This window comes from Oncorhynchus mykiss, chromosome Y, assembly GCF_013265735.2.
Source record: "Oncorhynchus mykiss isolate Arlee chromosome Y, USDA_OmykA_1.1, whole genome shotgun sequence".
NCBI lineage: Eukaryota > Metazoa > Chordata > Actinopteri > Salmoniformes > Salmonidae > Oncorhynchus > Oncorhynchus mykiss.
Genome location: NC_048593.1, coordinates 29,743,105 through 29,760,411, shown reverse-complemented (window position 1 = coordinate 29,760,411; position 17,307 = coordinate 29,743,105). Strand labels below are relative to the sequence as shown.

The following is a 17,307-nucleotide window of genomic DNA, read 5'->3' as shown; positions in this document are numbered from 1 at the left end:
TGGGCTTTTTGATCTTAGAGACTCTGACAAACAGGGCCACTCTGAGGAACACAGTCTCTGAAGGTGTCTCATGCTTCATGCAGATTTCCTCAGAGGGGTCTTTTTGGTTAGTGAGACCAAGCTAAGAGTCCATTAGGGAATTTAGGATTTGAATCATACACTCTTAGAAAAGGGCTCCAAAAGAGTTATCCAGCTGTCCCCATAGGAGAACCCTTTTCGGTTCCAGGTAGAACAATTTTCGGTTCCGTGTAGAACCCTCTGTGAAAAGGGTTCTACATGGAACCCAAAGGGGTTCTACCTGGAACAAAAAAGTGTTTTTCAAAGGGTTCTCCTATGGGGACAGCCGAATAACCTATTTAGGTTCTAGATAACACCTTTTTTTTGAAGAGTGTACGAGAACACAGTACTGAATTTTCATTCCCTCAAAATATAGTAACATTTATTCCAATTCAATGTTTAAACACATCATTAGTCAAATACATTTTGTTTATTCAATCGTCAGTTAATTGACATTGATTTGACCCAACAGTGAGAGAGAGACAGAAAGAGAGAGAGTGCTAATGCTGATTAAAGTGCATGTCAATGGTGATCTTGTTGTTGCTGTCACGCCAAAACAGTCTGGTATTGTCATGAATAATAAAACAGCATTGGTCATGCGTAGAAGTCCATATTTGAAGTGTATAAAGTTGATGAAGCCACTGTAGGTTTGGTAAATTGTGTCAGTCCCATTCCTGATGCCCTCTCCTTGTGGTTGTGAAATTCCAACCAATTTCACCCATTCTGTTTGGTGCTGCGATAGCAATAACATCTATTTGATACAGCATAGTTCTGAAAAATAGTTAAAGGTATTCTAGATACCTAATATGCTACCTGGAAGCTGTATGTGTAGAAAGTCCAACTGTAGTACAAAATACATACCTCATACATTTCAAATGTTTCATTAGCTTTGTGGATGCAGAAATAAACTGGCACTTCTCAAGTTGGTTTGGAGAGGAAGAGAGGAAGGAAATCAGTAGTATGGAAGAAGATATATACACAGGAAAGATAGGAGGGTGGTAAGCATTAAGATCACTTTATTAGCCAATTGCACATAAGGTCCAACCAAAATATAACTTCCACTTTTAACCCAAAAACACATCAAGGTTTTGGGAGAGGTGCAGGGGGCTGCCACATTGGGAGCTGTTGTGTGGGGTTAAGTGCCCTGCAATTGCCAGCTCACTTCTCAACAGATTTTTTTCATCAGACCTGGGATTTGAACTGGCAATCCTCCTGTTACTGGCCCACCTCTCTAACCACTAGGCTACCTGCCCCCCATCACATCTTTGATTGGGATATTCTGGGAGCTCACTCCCATCAACTGCATAGCCCTGGGAAGCATAACCACAACCTTACTGCTGCACACACACAAATGCCCACACACCACACACAGCAGCAGCAGTTCCAGGGTGCGGCTGGGTTCTTTGACGGGCTCTGCTGAGGGTAGCAGAGGGAGGGGGAGCCTGTTGCCCATTGCGGAGTCGGCAGTGTAACGCCAGCAGACCTCGTAAACTCCACTAGAGGAATTGATCCTGGCACTGTCAGACTGAGACACTGATACTCTGCTACTCACACCCATAGAGAGAGCTACACAACTACAGTATATTGTAGGTGTATGAAAAAGTGTTACACTGTATGTCTGAATAGTGGAATTGCTCACTATCACACATACATGATATAGCCTACACCACAATGTCGATACCAGTGGAGGCTGCTGAGGGGAGGACAGCTCATAATAATGTCTGGAATGGAGCAAATGGAACGGCATCAAACACATGGAAACCATGTGGTTTATGTTGTTGATACCTTTCCACCTATTCCAGGTGCCCTTCCTCCCCAAATAAGGTGCCACCAAAAGCCTGTGTCCGATTTCCACAAGAGACACTGTTAGTCCCTACCCTCCTCTCCACTTATTGCCTTAGAGAAACTGAGTGATCCAAATCAGGGTAGAGGAAACAAAAAAAAAGCAATAAGCTAATTCTAGCTCAGTGTATCTGCATTGACCCCTCCCTCCATCTCTCCCACTCCCTTTCTCTCACTCATTCCACCTCTCCCTCTGATTCCACCTCTCTCCCTAGCTCTCTCTCTTCAAAGTCAATTTGATGGAGTAGCTTTTCATTTCTTGGACACTCAGCAACAGCCTCTCCCACGCGCTCATGCACATGCACGCTCGTGCACGTTTACTCTCCTAGCGTCTAGAGTGAGTGTGTGAAAGAGACCCTTCCTATAGCTGCTGATATCCTGGATTTTTAAGATCGTTCATTTTGAGGTAAGAGATGTCCACAGGCTTCACCCCCTGTGTGTTAGAGAGACCACAAATCCTGCTTCCATTGGATGAGATAATGAACATTGCAATTGTTTCATTGTTACAGATAAAGTACCCCATATTAACTTCATTCTGTGTAATCGAAGGATGTATTCTCAGGCATTTTGACTGTGTTGTGTGAAGTATCTGTACCTTAGAAGGGCCATGACTTGAGCGTGATCGGTATCTCAAGGATGACATCTTTATATGACAGTTTAAATTAAATCTGTTCATGGTTTTCTATAACTGTGCAGTGGAGAGATTGTAATTAAGAACAATTCAAATTAAACCTTGTTAAAGTTTCTAATTATTGTTTGGTGGCACTGAAAAGGCCTTTTTGACAGCTTTTGTAATTTTATAAAAACATAACTTGACTGTCACTAGTGATTGATGTCAGCTAATGCACATGACTAAAAGGGAGGTTGAAGGGCAGTTATTTTGATCTGAGAGCATGTGCAAAATAGCTGCACGTTAGGATGAAAGGCTTGTCTGTCTATGCATTTTTTTGTGTATCCCGAGCAGCTGCTGAAGTTGTTTGGCTGGGTAGTGTAAATTTCACTGTGTGGGTGACAGGTTATTGGTCTCAGGTTAAATCAGGCCCAGAGGAGTTGCTGACTGCAAAAGCAATGTTATATCTTAGATGAGTGAGAAAAAGCACAGATGTAACCTGTCACACACTCACAGTACATACAGTGTAGGCCTACTGCACAACATCAATACAGAAAATCAGACAGAAGACAATATTACACCTACATGTAAATATACAGCATTAGTGTGTCCCTGGGGTCTTGAACCTGGTCTGACTAAAAATCTAAAGCTGTGTCAAGGACTAAATTACCCAATCACTCAGCAGCTTGGAAAGGACATTACACTGAATGTGTAATTCAGCTCAGTCACATCACATCTGGGACCTGAGAATCATGGGGTATTAATTCTTCACACAGCCGAGCCTGCTAGTGTGGTATATCTGGTATAGAATAATGTTTCTCCCCTGTGTTAATGGACAGACATGGCCGGATGCACGTGCAGACACATACACACACACACCTTTTTCGGGCTCTAACCCACTCTGCTGGCTGAAGCACACCTCTATTTGTCTATTGCCGTGTTCAAGACGACTCGGAACTTGGAAGTTCATTGTAGAAAGATAAGGTCATAATTTCCCACTTGGAAAGTAACTGAGTCAACCAATAGGAAGCTCTACGCCACAAAAACGTATCTAACTTTAACCTGAGATTCAGAGTTTGCGAGTTGTCTTGAACACAGCCTTTTTTATGTTTATTGACTCTGCATTCTGTATGTTTGTGTATCTTGCTCCATCCACCATTATATCACCTTGATGATTTTTTTCTGTCCCCAATGTGATCCATTAGAGATGTGCATCTGTTGTATGTTCTCTCTCTCACACAGGGTTTTGGTTGACAGCTCATTTTCTGTCGTTTTGGTGACGTTACGTTTACAATCAAAAGCGTCATGTAGCAGTGCTGAACCACATGTTTCATTGTCACACAGGGAAACTCTCATCAATGGAAAACAAACAACAAATAATTCTGAACAACAGGGAATTGTCGTGTTCAAAGTTGATTGATCTCATACATAATAACTAACCTTTAATATGATATTTGTAATGTTGTCAAACATTAATGAGTAATCTCTCCAGTAACTAGTGGTCCAATAACAATGGTTATTTTGTTCAACACCAACGTCTTGGTAAAACCCACCCAGTGTCCCCACCTTCGGGCTGTGAGGAGGACGGCCATCCCCGCAGCTACGGATCCAGAATCTCCATCCTCAGCCGCAGAGGGAAGAGCAGCTGGAAGAGGAGGAAGAGGGAGGAAGAGGAGAGAGAGAGGTAACCAAGTGATGAAGAGTAGTGTGGTAGATAGTAATGATCCTTTACTTAGACACATCTCTGGTAGAATTCAAGTCCATTCCTGGTTTCAACTCATACCACATCCATGATGCCACCGAAAAACAACACTAGGCTTGTCTGCTCCAGTGAGACATGATTGCTTCATGCTTATTAGACTGTATACAGTACACTCTTAGAAAAAAAGATGCTGTCTAGAACCTTACATGGTTCTTCGGCTGTCCCCATAGGAGAACCCTTTGAAAAGCCCTTTTTGGTTACAGGTAGCAAAAAGGGTTCTCCTATGGGGACAGCCGAATAACCCCTTTGGAACCATTTTTTTTAAAGAGTGCAGCCTACACATATAGTGTAACCATCAGCAACATGTTTTCTGTTTCCGGTCAGTAATATGGTGGGGGCTACAGTCTGTATTACGTTTAGTTTCCAGTCAGTAATATGGTGGGGGCTACAGTCTGTATTACGTTTAGTTTCCAGTCAGTAATATGGTGGGGGCTACAGTCTGTATTACGTTTAGTTTCCAGTCAGTAATATGGTGGGGGCTACAGTCTGTATTACGTTTAGTTTCCAGTCAGTAATATGGTGGGGGCTACAGTCTGTATTACGTTTAGTTTCCAGTCAGTAATATGGTGGGGGCTACAGTCTGTATTACGTTTAGTTTCCAGTCAGTAATATGGTGGGGGCTACAGTCTGTATTACGTTTAGTTTCCGGTCAGTAATATGGTGGGGGCTACAGTCTGTATTACGTTTAGTTTCCGGTCAGTAATATGGTGGGGGCTACAGTCTGTATTACGTTTAGTTTCCGGTCAGTAATATGGTGGGGGCTACAGTCTGTATTACGTTTAGTTTCCGGTCAGTAATATGGTGGGGGCTACAGTCTGTATTACGTTTAGTTTCCGGTCAGTAATATGGTGGGGGCTACAGTCTGTATTACGTTTAGTTTCCGGTCAGTAATATGGTGGGGGCTACAGTCTGTATTACGTTTAGTTTCCAGTCAGTAATATGGTGGGGGCTACAGTCTGTATTACGTTTAGTTTCCGGTCAGTAATATGGTGGGGGCTACAGTCTGTATTACGTTTAGTTTCCAGTCAGTAATATGGTGGGGGCTACAGTCTGTATTACGTTTAGTTTCCAGTCAGTAATATGGTGGGGGCTACAGTCTGTATTACGTTTAGTTTCCAGTCAGTAATATGGTGGGGGCTACAGTCTGTATTACGTTTAGTTTCCAGTCAGTAATATGGTGGGGGCTACAGTCTGTATTACGTTTAGTTTCCAGTCAGTAATATGGTGGGGGCTACAGTCTGTATTACGTTTAGTTTCCAGTCAGTAATATGGTGGGGGCTACAGTCTGTATTACGTTTAGTTTCCAGTCAGTAATATGGTGGGGGCTACAGTCTGTATTACGTTTAGTTTCCAGTCAGTAATATGGTGGGGGCTACAGTCTGTATTACGTTTAGTTTCCAGTCAGTAATATGGTGGGGGCTACAGTCTGTATTACGTTTAGTTTCCAGTCAGTAATATGGTGGGGGCTACAGTCTGTATTACGTTTAGTTTCCAGTCAGTAATATGGTGGGGGCTACAGTCTGTATTACGTTTAGTTTCCGGTCAGTAATATGGTGGGGGCTACAGTCTGTATTACGTTTAGTTTCCAGTCAGTAATATGGTGGGGGCTACAGTCTGTATTACGTTTAGTTTCCGGTCAGTAATATGGTGGGGGCTACAGTCTGTATTACGTTTAGTTTCCAGTCAGTAATATGGTGGGGGCTACAGTCTGTATTACATTTAGTTTCCGGTCAGTAATATGGTGGGGGCTACAGTCTGTATTACGTTTAGTTTCCAGTCAGTAATATGGTGGGGGCTACAGTCTGTATTACGTTTAGTTTCCGGTCAGTAATATGGTGGGGGCTACAGTCTGTATTACGTTTAGTTTCCAGTCAGTAATATGGTGGGGGCTACAGTCTGTATTACGTTTAGTTTCCAGTCAGTAATATGGTGGGGGCTACAGTCTGTATTACGTTTAGTTTCCAGTCAGTAATATGGTGGGGGCTACAGTCTGTATTACGTTTAGTTTCCGGTCAGTAATATGGTGGGGGCTACAGTCTGTATTACGTTTAGTTTCCAGTCAGTAATATGGTGGGGGCTACAGTCTGTATTACGTTTAGTTTCCAGTCAGTAATATGGTGGGGGCTACAGTCTGTATTACGTTTAGTTTCCAGTCAGTAATATGGTGGGGGCTACAGTCTGTATTACGTTTAGTTTCCAGTCAGTAATATGGTGGGGGCTACAGTCTGTATTACGTTTAGTTTCCGGTCAGTAATATGGTGGGGGCTACAGTCTGTATTACGTTTAGTTTCCAGTCAGTAATATGGTGGGGGCTACAGTCTGTATTACGTTTAGTTTCCGGTCAGTAATATGGTGGGGGCTACAGTCTGTATTACGTTTAGTTTCCAGTCAGTAATATGGTGGGGGCTACAGTCTGTATTACGTTTAGTTTCCAGTCAGTAATATGGTGGGGGCTACAGTCTGTATTACGTTTAGTTTCCAGTCAGTAATATGGTGGGGGCTACAGTCTGTATTACGTTTAGTTTCCAGTCAGTAATATGGTGGGGGCTACAGTCTGTATTACGTTTAGTTTCCAGTCAGTAATATGGTGGGGGCTACAGTCTGTATTACGTTTAGTTTCCGGTCAGTAATATGGTGGGGGCTACAGTCTGTATTACGTTTAGTTTCCAGTCAGTAATATGGTGGGGGCTACAGTCTGTATTACGTTTAGTTTCCGGTCAGTAATATGGTGGGGGCTACAGTCTGTATTACGTTTAGTTTCCAGTCAGTAATATGGTGGGGGCTACAGTCTGTATTACGTTTAGTTTCCAGTCAGTAATATGGTGGGGGCTACAGTCTGTATTACGTTTAGTTTCCAGTCAGTAATATGGTGGGGGCTACAGTCTGTATTACGTTTAGTTTCCGGTCAGTAATATGGTGGGGGCTACAGTCTGTATTACGTTTAGTTTCCAGTCAGTAATATGGTGGGGGCTACAGTCTGTATTACGTTTAGTTTCCAGTCAGTAATATGGTGGGGGCTACAGTCTGTATTACATTTAGTTTCCAGTCAGTAATATGGTGGGGGCTACAGTCTGTATTACGTTTAGTTTCCAGTCAGTAATATGGTGGGGGCTACAGTCTGTATTACGTTTAGTTTCCGGTCAGTAATATGGTGGGGGCTACAGTCTGTATTACGTTTAGTTTCCAGTCAGTAATATGGTGGGGGCTACAGTCTGTATTACGTTTAGTTTCCGGTCAGTAATATGGTGGGGGCTACAGTCTGTATTACGTTTAGTTTCCAGTCAGTAATATGGTGGGGGCTACAGTCTGTATTACGTTTAGTTTCCAGTCAGTAATATGGTGGGGGCTACAGTCTGTATTACGTTTAGTTTCCAGTCAGTAATATGGTGGGGGCTACAGTCTGTATTACGTTTAGTTTCCAGTCAGTAATATGGTGGGGGCTACAGTCTGTATTACGTTTAGTTTCCAGTCAGTAATATGGTGGGGGCTACAGTCTGTATTACGTTTAGTTTCCGGTTAATGATTACCTTGCAGTTTAGCTAATGTGGGTGACATCTGTTTTCATGGGCTTTCTGTCTGTGTTTGGTGTGTTTGTTCTGCAGCTGGGCCCCAGAGCGCTCCAGCACTGGCAGCGGGGGGAAGAAGCGTGCTTCTTTGGGGCTTAACGAAGGTGCAAGCATGCGCTGCTCCACCCTCCTGTGTATCCTGACGGGGGTGCTTCTCTACCTAGTGCTGGGGGCCGTGGTGTTCCAGGCCCTGGAGGCTCCCCATGAGGAGGGCCAGCACATACAGCTGCAGGACACACGCAGAGCCTTCCTGGAGAACTACACCTGCGTCAGCCCAGACATCCTGCAGGCCCTCATAGAGGTACCCTACATAGGCTAAACACACACCTACAGAACAAACAGGTTAAAATGACTGAATGACTGGGATATTAGACTTTCGGGTTGTCCAAGGCAACGGTCATGAAATCCAATGAGACCTCTATAGTTGGGTTGCAGTACAATCAATCAATCAATCAAATGTATTTAAATTCAGCTGATGTCACAAAGTGCTGTACGGAATCCCAGCCTAAAACCCCAAACAGCAAGCAATGCAGGTGTAGAAGCACGGTGGCTAGGAAAAACTCCCTAGAAAGGCCAGAACCTAGGATGAAACCTAGAGAGGAACCAGGCTATGAGGGGTGGCCAGTACTCTTCTGGATGTGCCAGGTGGAGATTATAACAGAACATGGCCAAGATGTTCAAATGTTCATAGATGACCAGCAGGGTCAAATAATAATAATCACAGTGGTTGTCGAGGGTGCAACAGGTCAGCACCTCAGGAGTAAATATCAGTTGGCTTTTCACAGCCGATCATTCAGAGTCTCTCTACCGCTCCTGCTGTCTCTAGGTAGCACGTCCGGTGAACAGGTCAGGGTTCCATAGCCCCAAGCAGAACAGTTGAAACTGGAGCAGCAGCACGGCCAGGTGGACTGGAGACAGCAAGGAGTCATCAGGCCAGGTAGTCCTGAGGCATGGTCCTAGGGCTCAGGTCCTCTGAGAGAGAGAAAGAAAGAAAGGCGAGAAAGAGAGAAAGAAAGAGAGAGAATTAGAGAGCATACTTAAATTCACACAGGACACCGGGTAAGACAGGATAAATACTCCAGATATAACAGACTGACCCTAGCCCCCCGACACATAAACTACTGCAGCATAAACACTGGAGGCTAAGTCAGGAGGGGTCGGGAGACACTGTGGCCCCGTCCAGATAGGGCCAAACAGGCAGGATATAACCCCACCCACTTTGCCAAAACACAGCCCCCACACCACTAGAGAGATATCTTCAACCACCAACTTACCATCCTGAGACAAGGCAGAGAATAGCCCACGAAGATCTCCAGCACGGCACAACCCAAGGGTGGGCGCCAACCCAGACAGGAAGATCACGTCAGTGACTCAACCCATTCAAGTGACGCACCTCTCCTAGGGACAGCATGGAAGAGTACCAGTAAGCCAGTGACTCAGCTCCTGTAATAGGGTTTGAGGCAGAGAATCCCAGTGGAGAGAGGGGAACCGGCCAGGCAGAGACAGCAAGGGCGGTTCGTTACTCCAGTGCCTTTCCGTTCACCTTCACACTCCTGGGCCAGACTACACTCAATCATAGGACCTACTGAAGAGATGAGTCTTCAATAAAAGACTTAAAGTTTGAGACCGAGTCCGCGTCTCTCACATGGATAGACAGACCATTCCATAAAAATGGAGCTCTATAGAAGAAAGCCCTGCCTCCAGCTCCCTTAAGGAGGCCTGCGTCTTGGGACCGTAGCGTAAGTGTAGGTATGTACGGCAGGACCAAATCGGAAAGATAGGTAGGAGCAAGCCCATGTAATGTTAGCAGTAAAAACTTGAAATTCCTTAACAGGAAGCCAGTGTAGAGAGGCTAGCACTGGAGTAATATGATCGTTTTTTTTGGGGTTCTAGTCAAGATTCTAGCAGCCGTGTTAAGCATTAACTGAAATTTATTTAGTGCCGTATCTGGGTAGCCAGAAAGTAGAGCATTGCAGTAGTCTAACCTAGAAGTGACAAAAGCATGAATTAATTTTTCTGCATCGTTTTTGGACAGAAAGTTTCTGATTTTTGCAATGTTACGTAGATGGAAAAAAGCTGTCCTTGAAACAGTCTTGATATATTCGTCAAAAGAGAGATCAAGATCCAGAGTAACCCCGAGGTCCTTCACAGTTTTATTTGAGACGACTGTACAACCATCAAGAATAATTGTCAGATTCAACATAAGATCTCTTTGTTTCTTGGGACCTAGAACAAGCATCTCTGTTTTGCCCGAGTTTAAAAGTAGAACATTTGCCAACATCTACTTCCTGATGTTTGAAACACAGTCTTCCAGGGAGGGCAATTTTGGGGCTTAACCATGTTTCATCGAAATGTACAGCTTGTGTGTCATCCGCATAGCAGTGAAAGTTAACATTGTTTTCGAATGACATCACCAAGAGGTAAAATATATAGTGAAAACAATAGTGGTCCTAAAACGGAGCCTTGAGGAACACCAAAATTTACAGTTGATTTGTCAGAGGACAAATTATCCACAGAGAGAAACTGATATCTTTCTGACAGAAAGATACCAGGCCAGAACTTGTCCCTATAGACCAATTTGGGTTTCCAATCTCTCCAAAAGAATGTGGTGATCGATGGTATCAAAAGCAGCACGAAGGTCTAGGAGCATGAAGACAGATGCAGTGCCTTGGTCTGACGCCATTAAAAGGTAATTTATCACCTTCACAAGTGCAGTTAGTGCTAAAACCAGACTGAAGCGTTTTGTATACATTGTTTGTCTTCAGGAAGGCAGTGAGTTGCTGCGCTACAGCTTTTTCTAACATATTTGAGAGGAATGGGAGATTCGATATATAGGCTGATAGTTTTTTATATTTTTTGGGTCAAGGTTTGGCTTTTTCAAGAGAGGTTTTACTACTGCCACTTTTAGTGAGTTTGGTTCACATCCGGTGGATAGAGAGCCATTTATTATGTTCAACATAAGAGGGCCAAGCACAGGAAGTAGCTCTTTCAGTAGTTTAGTTGGAATAGGGTCCAGTATGCAGCTTGAAGGTTTAGAGGTCATGATTATTTTCATCATTGTGTCAAGAGATATAGTACTAAAAACTTGAGTGTCTCCCTTGATCCTATTTCCTAGCAGAGTTGTGCAGACTCAGGATAACTGAGCTGTGGAGGAATGTGCAGATTTAAAGAGGAGTCCGTAATTTGCTTTCTAATTATCTTTTTTTTTCCTCAAAAAAGTTCATGAATTTATCACTGCTGAAGATAAATCTATCCTCTCTTGGGGAATGCTGCTTTTTAGTTAGCTTTGTGACAGTATCAAAAATACATTTTGGATTGTTCTTATTTTCCTCAATTAAGTTGGAAAAATAGGACGATCGAGGAGCAGTGAGGGCTCTTCGATACTGCACGGTACTGTCTTTCCAAACTAGTCGGAAGACTTCCAGTTTGGTGTAGCGCCATTTCCGTTCCAATTTTTGGAAGCTTGCTTCAGAGCTCTGATATTTTCTGTATACCAGGGAGCTAGTTACTTATGACAAATGTTTTTTGGGGTGCGACTGCATCTAGGGTATTGCGCAAGGTTAAATTAAGTTCCTCAGTTAGGTGGTTAACCGATGTTTGTATTCTGACGTCCTTGGGTAGGTGGAGGGAGTCTGGAAGGGCATCTAGGAATCTTTGGGTTGTCCGAGAATTTATAGCATGACTTTTGATGATCCTTGGTTGGGGTCTGAGCAGATTATTTGTTGCAATTGCAAATGTAATAAAATGGTGGTTCGATAGTCCAGGATTATGAGGAAAAACATTAAGATCCACAACATTTATTCCACGGGACAAAACTAGGTACAGTGTTTGACTGTGGCAGTGAGTAGGTCCGGAGACATGTTGTCCAAAACCCACTGAGTCGATGATGGCTCCGAAAACCTTTTGGAGTGGGTCTGTGGACTTTTCCATGTGAATATTAAAGTCACCAAAAATTAGAATATTATCTGCAATGACTACAAGGTCCGATAGGAATTCAGGGAACTAAATGGTAATACAAAATAAAGAAACGTAAAGTTGGCAGGTAGCAAGTAAGGTAAGCAACCAACCGCACAGCAGCACGTAAACAAGTCTACAAGTTGTACAATGCAAATACAGAAATATTCAGGTCCAAACACTACAATCACTGTTTCTCTTGTCTCTCTCTCTTATCACTTTAACTTTCTGACTGTCCCATCCCAGGAGGTGGCAGATGCTGTGGGTGCGGGTGTGGATCCTAGCAGCAATTCCTCCACCTTCACCAGCCAATGGGACCTGGCCAGCGCCTTTTTCTTCTCTGGGACCATCGTCACCACCATCGGTAAATCAGCAGGCTGATCTCCCCAATGTTTAATCCATTGTTACACACTGACACTACCTATCCCAATCCTAAAGCTAAACAAACCATCATCCTCAGGTTTTGGGAACATCTCCCCAAAGACAGAAGGGGGGCAGCTGTTCTGTATCTTTTATGCCCTGGTGGGGATCCCTCTGTTTGGTATCCTGCTGGCTGGAGTTGGAGACCATCTGGGGACCGGGCTGAGGAAGGCCATCCTCAAAATTGAATTTCTCTTAGCGGTGAGACACTAAATATTTGGTTTAATGTGTTTCCTCTGTCTTTCTCGGCCAGTCAGTATTTCAGACCCTCCCTTTCCTTCTTTCCTCTTTTTAATGTTTTGCTGTCTCCCTCTCAGAAATGGAAGGTGAGTCCTACTATTGTTCGAGTCATCTCAGCCATACTCTCCATCCTGTTGGGGGTAGCACTCTTCGTTGCAGTGCCAACGCTGGTGTTTCAGGAGGTGGAGAAGTGGACTCTCCTGGAGGCGTCCTACTTTGTTGTCATCACCCTGACTACAGTGGGTTTTGGAGACTATGTTGCAGGTACTTCCGCCACTGCATTTAGGATTGGGTCAAGGAATCTGTCTCAAAAGGTCAAAACACACATTTCATTGTTGAAACTCTCTTTACATTGTTGAAACTCTCTTTACATTGTTGAAACTCTCTTTACATTGTTGAAACTCTCTTTACATAGTTGAAACTCTCTTTTCCTAGTTGAAATTCTCTTTTCCTAGTTGAAACTCTCTTTTCATTGTTGAAACTCTCTTTTCCTGGTTGAAACTCTCTTTTCCTAGTTGAAACTCTCTTTACATTGTTGAAACTCTCTTTACATTGTTGAAACTCTCTTTACATTGTTGAAACTCTCTTTACATAGTTGAAACTCTCTTTTCCTAGTTGAAATTCTCTTTTCCTAGTTGAAACTCTTTACATAGTTGAAACTCTCTTTACATAGTTGAAACTCTCTTTACATAGTTGAAACGATCTTTTCCTAGTTGAAACTCTCTTTACACAGTTGAAACTCTCTTTACATAGTTGAAACTCTCTTTACATAGTTGAAACGATCTTTTCCTAGTTGAAACTCTCTTTTCCTAGTTGAAACTCTCTTTTCATTGTTGAAACTCTCTTTTCCTAGTTGAAACTCTCTTTTCCTAGTTGAAACTCTTTTTTCCTAGTTGAAACTCTCTTTTCATTGTTGAAACTCTCTCCCTGTTGAAACTCTTTTCAGTTTTGAAACTCTCTCTTTCAGTGTTGAGACACATTAACAGACACAAACACCTGCTACTCCAGATTGATGTAGTTTAGGAGGCCTGAGTGATAAAATACAGTCACTCATTAAACTGGACATTTATTTTACTCTTTGTGAATAATTTAATCATTGAATGAAAGTTTAATTATTAACCCCATAGAGTTTTCCGGCAGCTCAGTCTGTAATGTTCACTAATGTGAGATTAATTTAATAAACCCCTAGAGTCGATGTCTGCGCCCCGCTGAAATCGAATTAGCATAATAAAACATATAAAATATGTTTTTAAAATGATATTTAACCAGGTAAGTCAATTAATAACACATTCAAACCCTACCCAGCCAAACCCTACCCCGGACAACGCTGGGCCATGTGTGCGCCGCCCTAATCACGGCTGGTTGTGGCACAGCCTGGGAACGAACCAGGGTCTGCAGTGACACCTCTAACACTGCAATGCCTTAGACCACTCTGCCACTCGGGAGAACTGTTTAATCTAGAGATATCTCTCTGCATGGGCTGCGTCTTAATTCACCTCATCCACCGATGTCGGCCTTCCGCATCTGTAGTGAAAGGTGGCAGAGCAGACCATGAGACATCCCGAAAATCGGTCTTCTCTCGAAAACGTCTTTAGCGGTTTTGGCCTACAAACAATTGACCCCGCTATGGAAAGATTAGACTGTTTTTCCATGTATAAATCTGTTATTCAATGTGTTTCTATGGGCTAATCACAGATTGGCCAAATTCAATGTTTCATCAAATATGTTTTTTTATACCTAAAGGGGTCCTAAAATTCTAAATCAAATAGCTAAATTATCCTTGGTATGATCATTTTAAAACATGATGCCACCAAAAAACAACAATAGGCTCGTCTGCTCCAGTGAGATGTGATTGGTTCATGCTAATTAGACTGTACACTCTTAGAAAAAAAGATGCTATCTAGAACCTTAAATGGTTATTTGGCTGTCCCCATAGAAGAACCCTTTGAAAACCCCTATTTGGTTCCCACCCAGGCTTAGATTCTAGGGGGTTTTAACAGCAGATCTGTCATGTGTAAACCAACCTTTAGACCTGTAAGGTTGCTGATTCTCCATTGTCTACACCTGTAAATCTATACCTATCCTATTGCTTATCTCTGTCAGGTGATAGTGGAGATGGTGGTAAAGACCACTGGTACAAGCCCCTGGTGTGGTTCTGGATCCTGCTGGGCCTGGCCTACTTTGCTTCCATCCTGTCCATGGTTGCAAACTGGCTTCGGGTCCTGTCCAAGAAGACCAGGGCTGAGGTGTGTAAAAACTGATCGGGCCCAAAATGGGAGAATACAACCTACAAGCAAATGGGCTGCACTCTACACTTTGTCACCTATAGCCACCTGTTCTATTTCTCAATGATCCTCCCTTCCTCTCTTATCAACTCTCAAGTGTGTTGTGACTTCATTAGATTCTCTTTAAATAGTGATTTGATCTCTTTCCGCTCTCTTCCCAGATGGAGGAGCTCAGAGCCCGTACCACTGACTGGGGTCAGAACATTCAGAACATGTCCGTGGACTTCCGCATGCCAGACGACCCCTTCAAACGACGACGACGAAAGCGTCGACATGGCCCTCGCAGCCGAGGCAATGGGGCAGGCCATGTGTCTGGGGCCCCTGGGAAGGGGGGCAGAGTGATGGAGAATGGCCAGCTGAACAGCCAATCAGAGACTGGATCGTCCTCATACTCTTACTCATCCAACGAGTCAGAGTCTGGATCTGCGTCAGGGTCAGAGGTCTCGCAGCATGAGCGAGTAGTAGAGGAAAAAGAGAAGGATGTCGATAAGGAGAATGCCTTCCCAGAATCCCTTTATTCCCAGCCTCTGGACTACTTTGGAGAGAACCTGGCATACATTGATGAGTCCTCAGATGCAGTTAGTGGAAAATTACATTTGGATCCCCTGTTGGATCCAACACAGCCCGTCTCTACACGCTCACGAAAGCCCAAGAGGAGACGGCCCAGAAGGCCACCCCCAGAGAAGAGCCCTAAAATTAGCCCTACCAAGCCTGAGAAGAAAGAGCCCAATGGAGACATAAAACCCCCTGAAAATCCACCGCCACCGAAGGATAGATGAACCAAATGCTCAAAGGTGAGTTTGTATGTTTTCAGAGCATGTTGAAAATGGATAAACATATGGAAAAAAAGACAAATTATGAAACTGTCAAACTAGAAAACCCCTGACTCTGCTCTTTTTAGGGGTGAAGGGAAGAAGAAGTTATGTGGGAAGAACTGAACCTGATTGATTATGTTTTATTCACTACACTGTTCATGTTTCATAAACATAGTTTGAGTGTGTGTATGCCTGATTCAAATAGGGAGTGAGCCTTGATGTAATAGCAGATTGACTTATTCAAATAATCCTAACAAAACTTAACCATGTCACTTCTTTAACCTGATGTTGCCTTCGTAGTGTTTTAATAAGGAACACAATCTTATGTGCCCCATTTATCCATGTTTGCTTATGGAGTGAGCGCTCCCTACTGGGCAATCATGAAACTGCAAAGCCCTGTTTTCTCTGGATATAATAAGCAGTGAAGCACACCAACATGCATTGTATTTTTTTTAATACTCTGAATCAATTTAGATTTTTTTGCCATTAGGGGAAAAAAGCCTTATGACAATAACTCTCCCATAATGAATTTGTCCCTGAATGTCTAGAGCCCAAACTTTAGAGAACAAAGCTTTGGTGTATATAATAGGAAAGTTCTAATTCAAGGCATGAGTAAATCCAGTCTCTGCCAATAACCATATCTGGTCTTGCATGACCTTAGCCTAAGTATTACACTAGTGACGTTATTACTGTGTGCACTGTGTACAGCATTACTGTGTGCACTGTGTACAGCATTACTGTGTGCACTGTGTACAGCATTACTGTGTGCACTGTGTACAGCATTACTGTGTGCACTGTGTACAGCATTACTGTGTGCACTGTGTACAGCATTACTGTGTGCACTGTGTACAGCATTACTGTGTGCACTGTGTACAGCATATGCCATTGTATATATTTTTGAGTATTATTCTTTGAATGTATTACACACAACTGTCCTGTAAAATAAACAACACATTTTTAAAATAATCAGAATATTTTGTGTGTGCATGCGTGTGAGAGATTTTCCAGCATTTGCATTGTTTTCCTGAGGAACGGAAAGATGACTGTCAGTAAATTAAGGACAATGAAGATACAGTGGCACACTGAGAATGAATAACACAGTCATTTAGAATTATATTGCATACAACCATCTTTTCTCAGTTTTTCAATTAACAAACTACATACCTGAAATGAGAAAAACAACATGTAATATGTCTTATCAACACATTTTGCAACCTTTTGCACTTAAGGAAATTAAAATTGGGAAATAAATTGTAAAAAAAGTTCATACTCACTGCACTGACACAGGTTGTTGATCATTTGGCAAATCTGACCATAACTCTATACTCATGATTCTTGCTTACAAGCAAATGCTCAAACAGGAAGTACCAGTGACACGCTCATTATGGAAGTAGTCAGACTGTTTCACCAGCACAGACTGGACTATGTTCCAGGATTCATCCGATTGCATAGAGTTTACCACATCAGTCATGATTTCATTTATCCATTATTTTACCAGGTAAGTTGACTGAGAACACATTCTCATTTACAGCAACAACCTGGGGAATAGTTACAGAGGAGAGGAGGGGGATGAAAGAGCCAATTTTAAACAGGGGTTTATTAGGTGGTTGTGATGGTTTGAGGGCCAGATTGGGAATTTAGCCAGGACACCAGGGTTAACACCCCTACTCTTACAATAAGTGCCATGGGATCTTTAATGACCTCAGAAAGTCAGGACACCCGTTTAACATCCCATCGGAAAGACGGCACCCTACAC

At 42.9% G+C, this 17,307-nt stretch overlaps 1 protein-coding gene across 2 annotated transcripts; it reads left to right on the top strand.

Annotated features, from left to right (window-relative positions):
* The first annotated feature begins 2,079 nt into the window (after positions 1-2,079).
* On the top strand, positions 2,080-16,523 carry LOC110509976 (potassium channel subfamily K member 4). 2 transcript variants are annotated; one of them, XM_021591229.2, is made up of 9 exons: positions 2,083-2,305; positions 4,067-4,193; positions 7,874-8,138; positions 12,038-12,155; positions 12,252-12,412; positions 12,529-12,715; positions 14,555-14,697; positions 14,898-15,530; positions 15,638-16,523. In XM_021591229.2, exons 3-8 carry the CDS (start codon positions 7,950-7,952, stop codon positions 15,513-15,515), a joined length of 1,416 nt encoding a protein of 471 aa, XP_021446904.1. In that variant the 5' UTR covers positions 2,083-2,305; positions 4,067-4,193; positions 7,874-7,949; the 3' UTR covers positions 15,516-15,530; positions 15,638-16,523. The 2 variants fall into 2 exon arrangements, with proteins under 2 accessions (XP_036823929.1, XP_021446904.1); XM_036968034.1 differs by having other exon boundaries at positions 2,080-2,305; positions 14,898-16,523.
* The last annotated feature ends 784 nt before the right edge of the window (positions 16,524-17,307 follow it).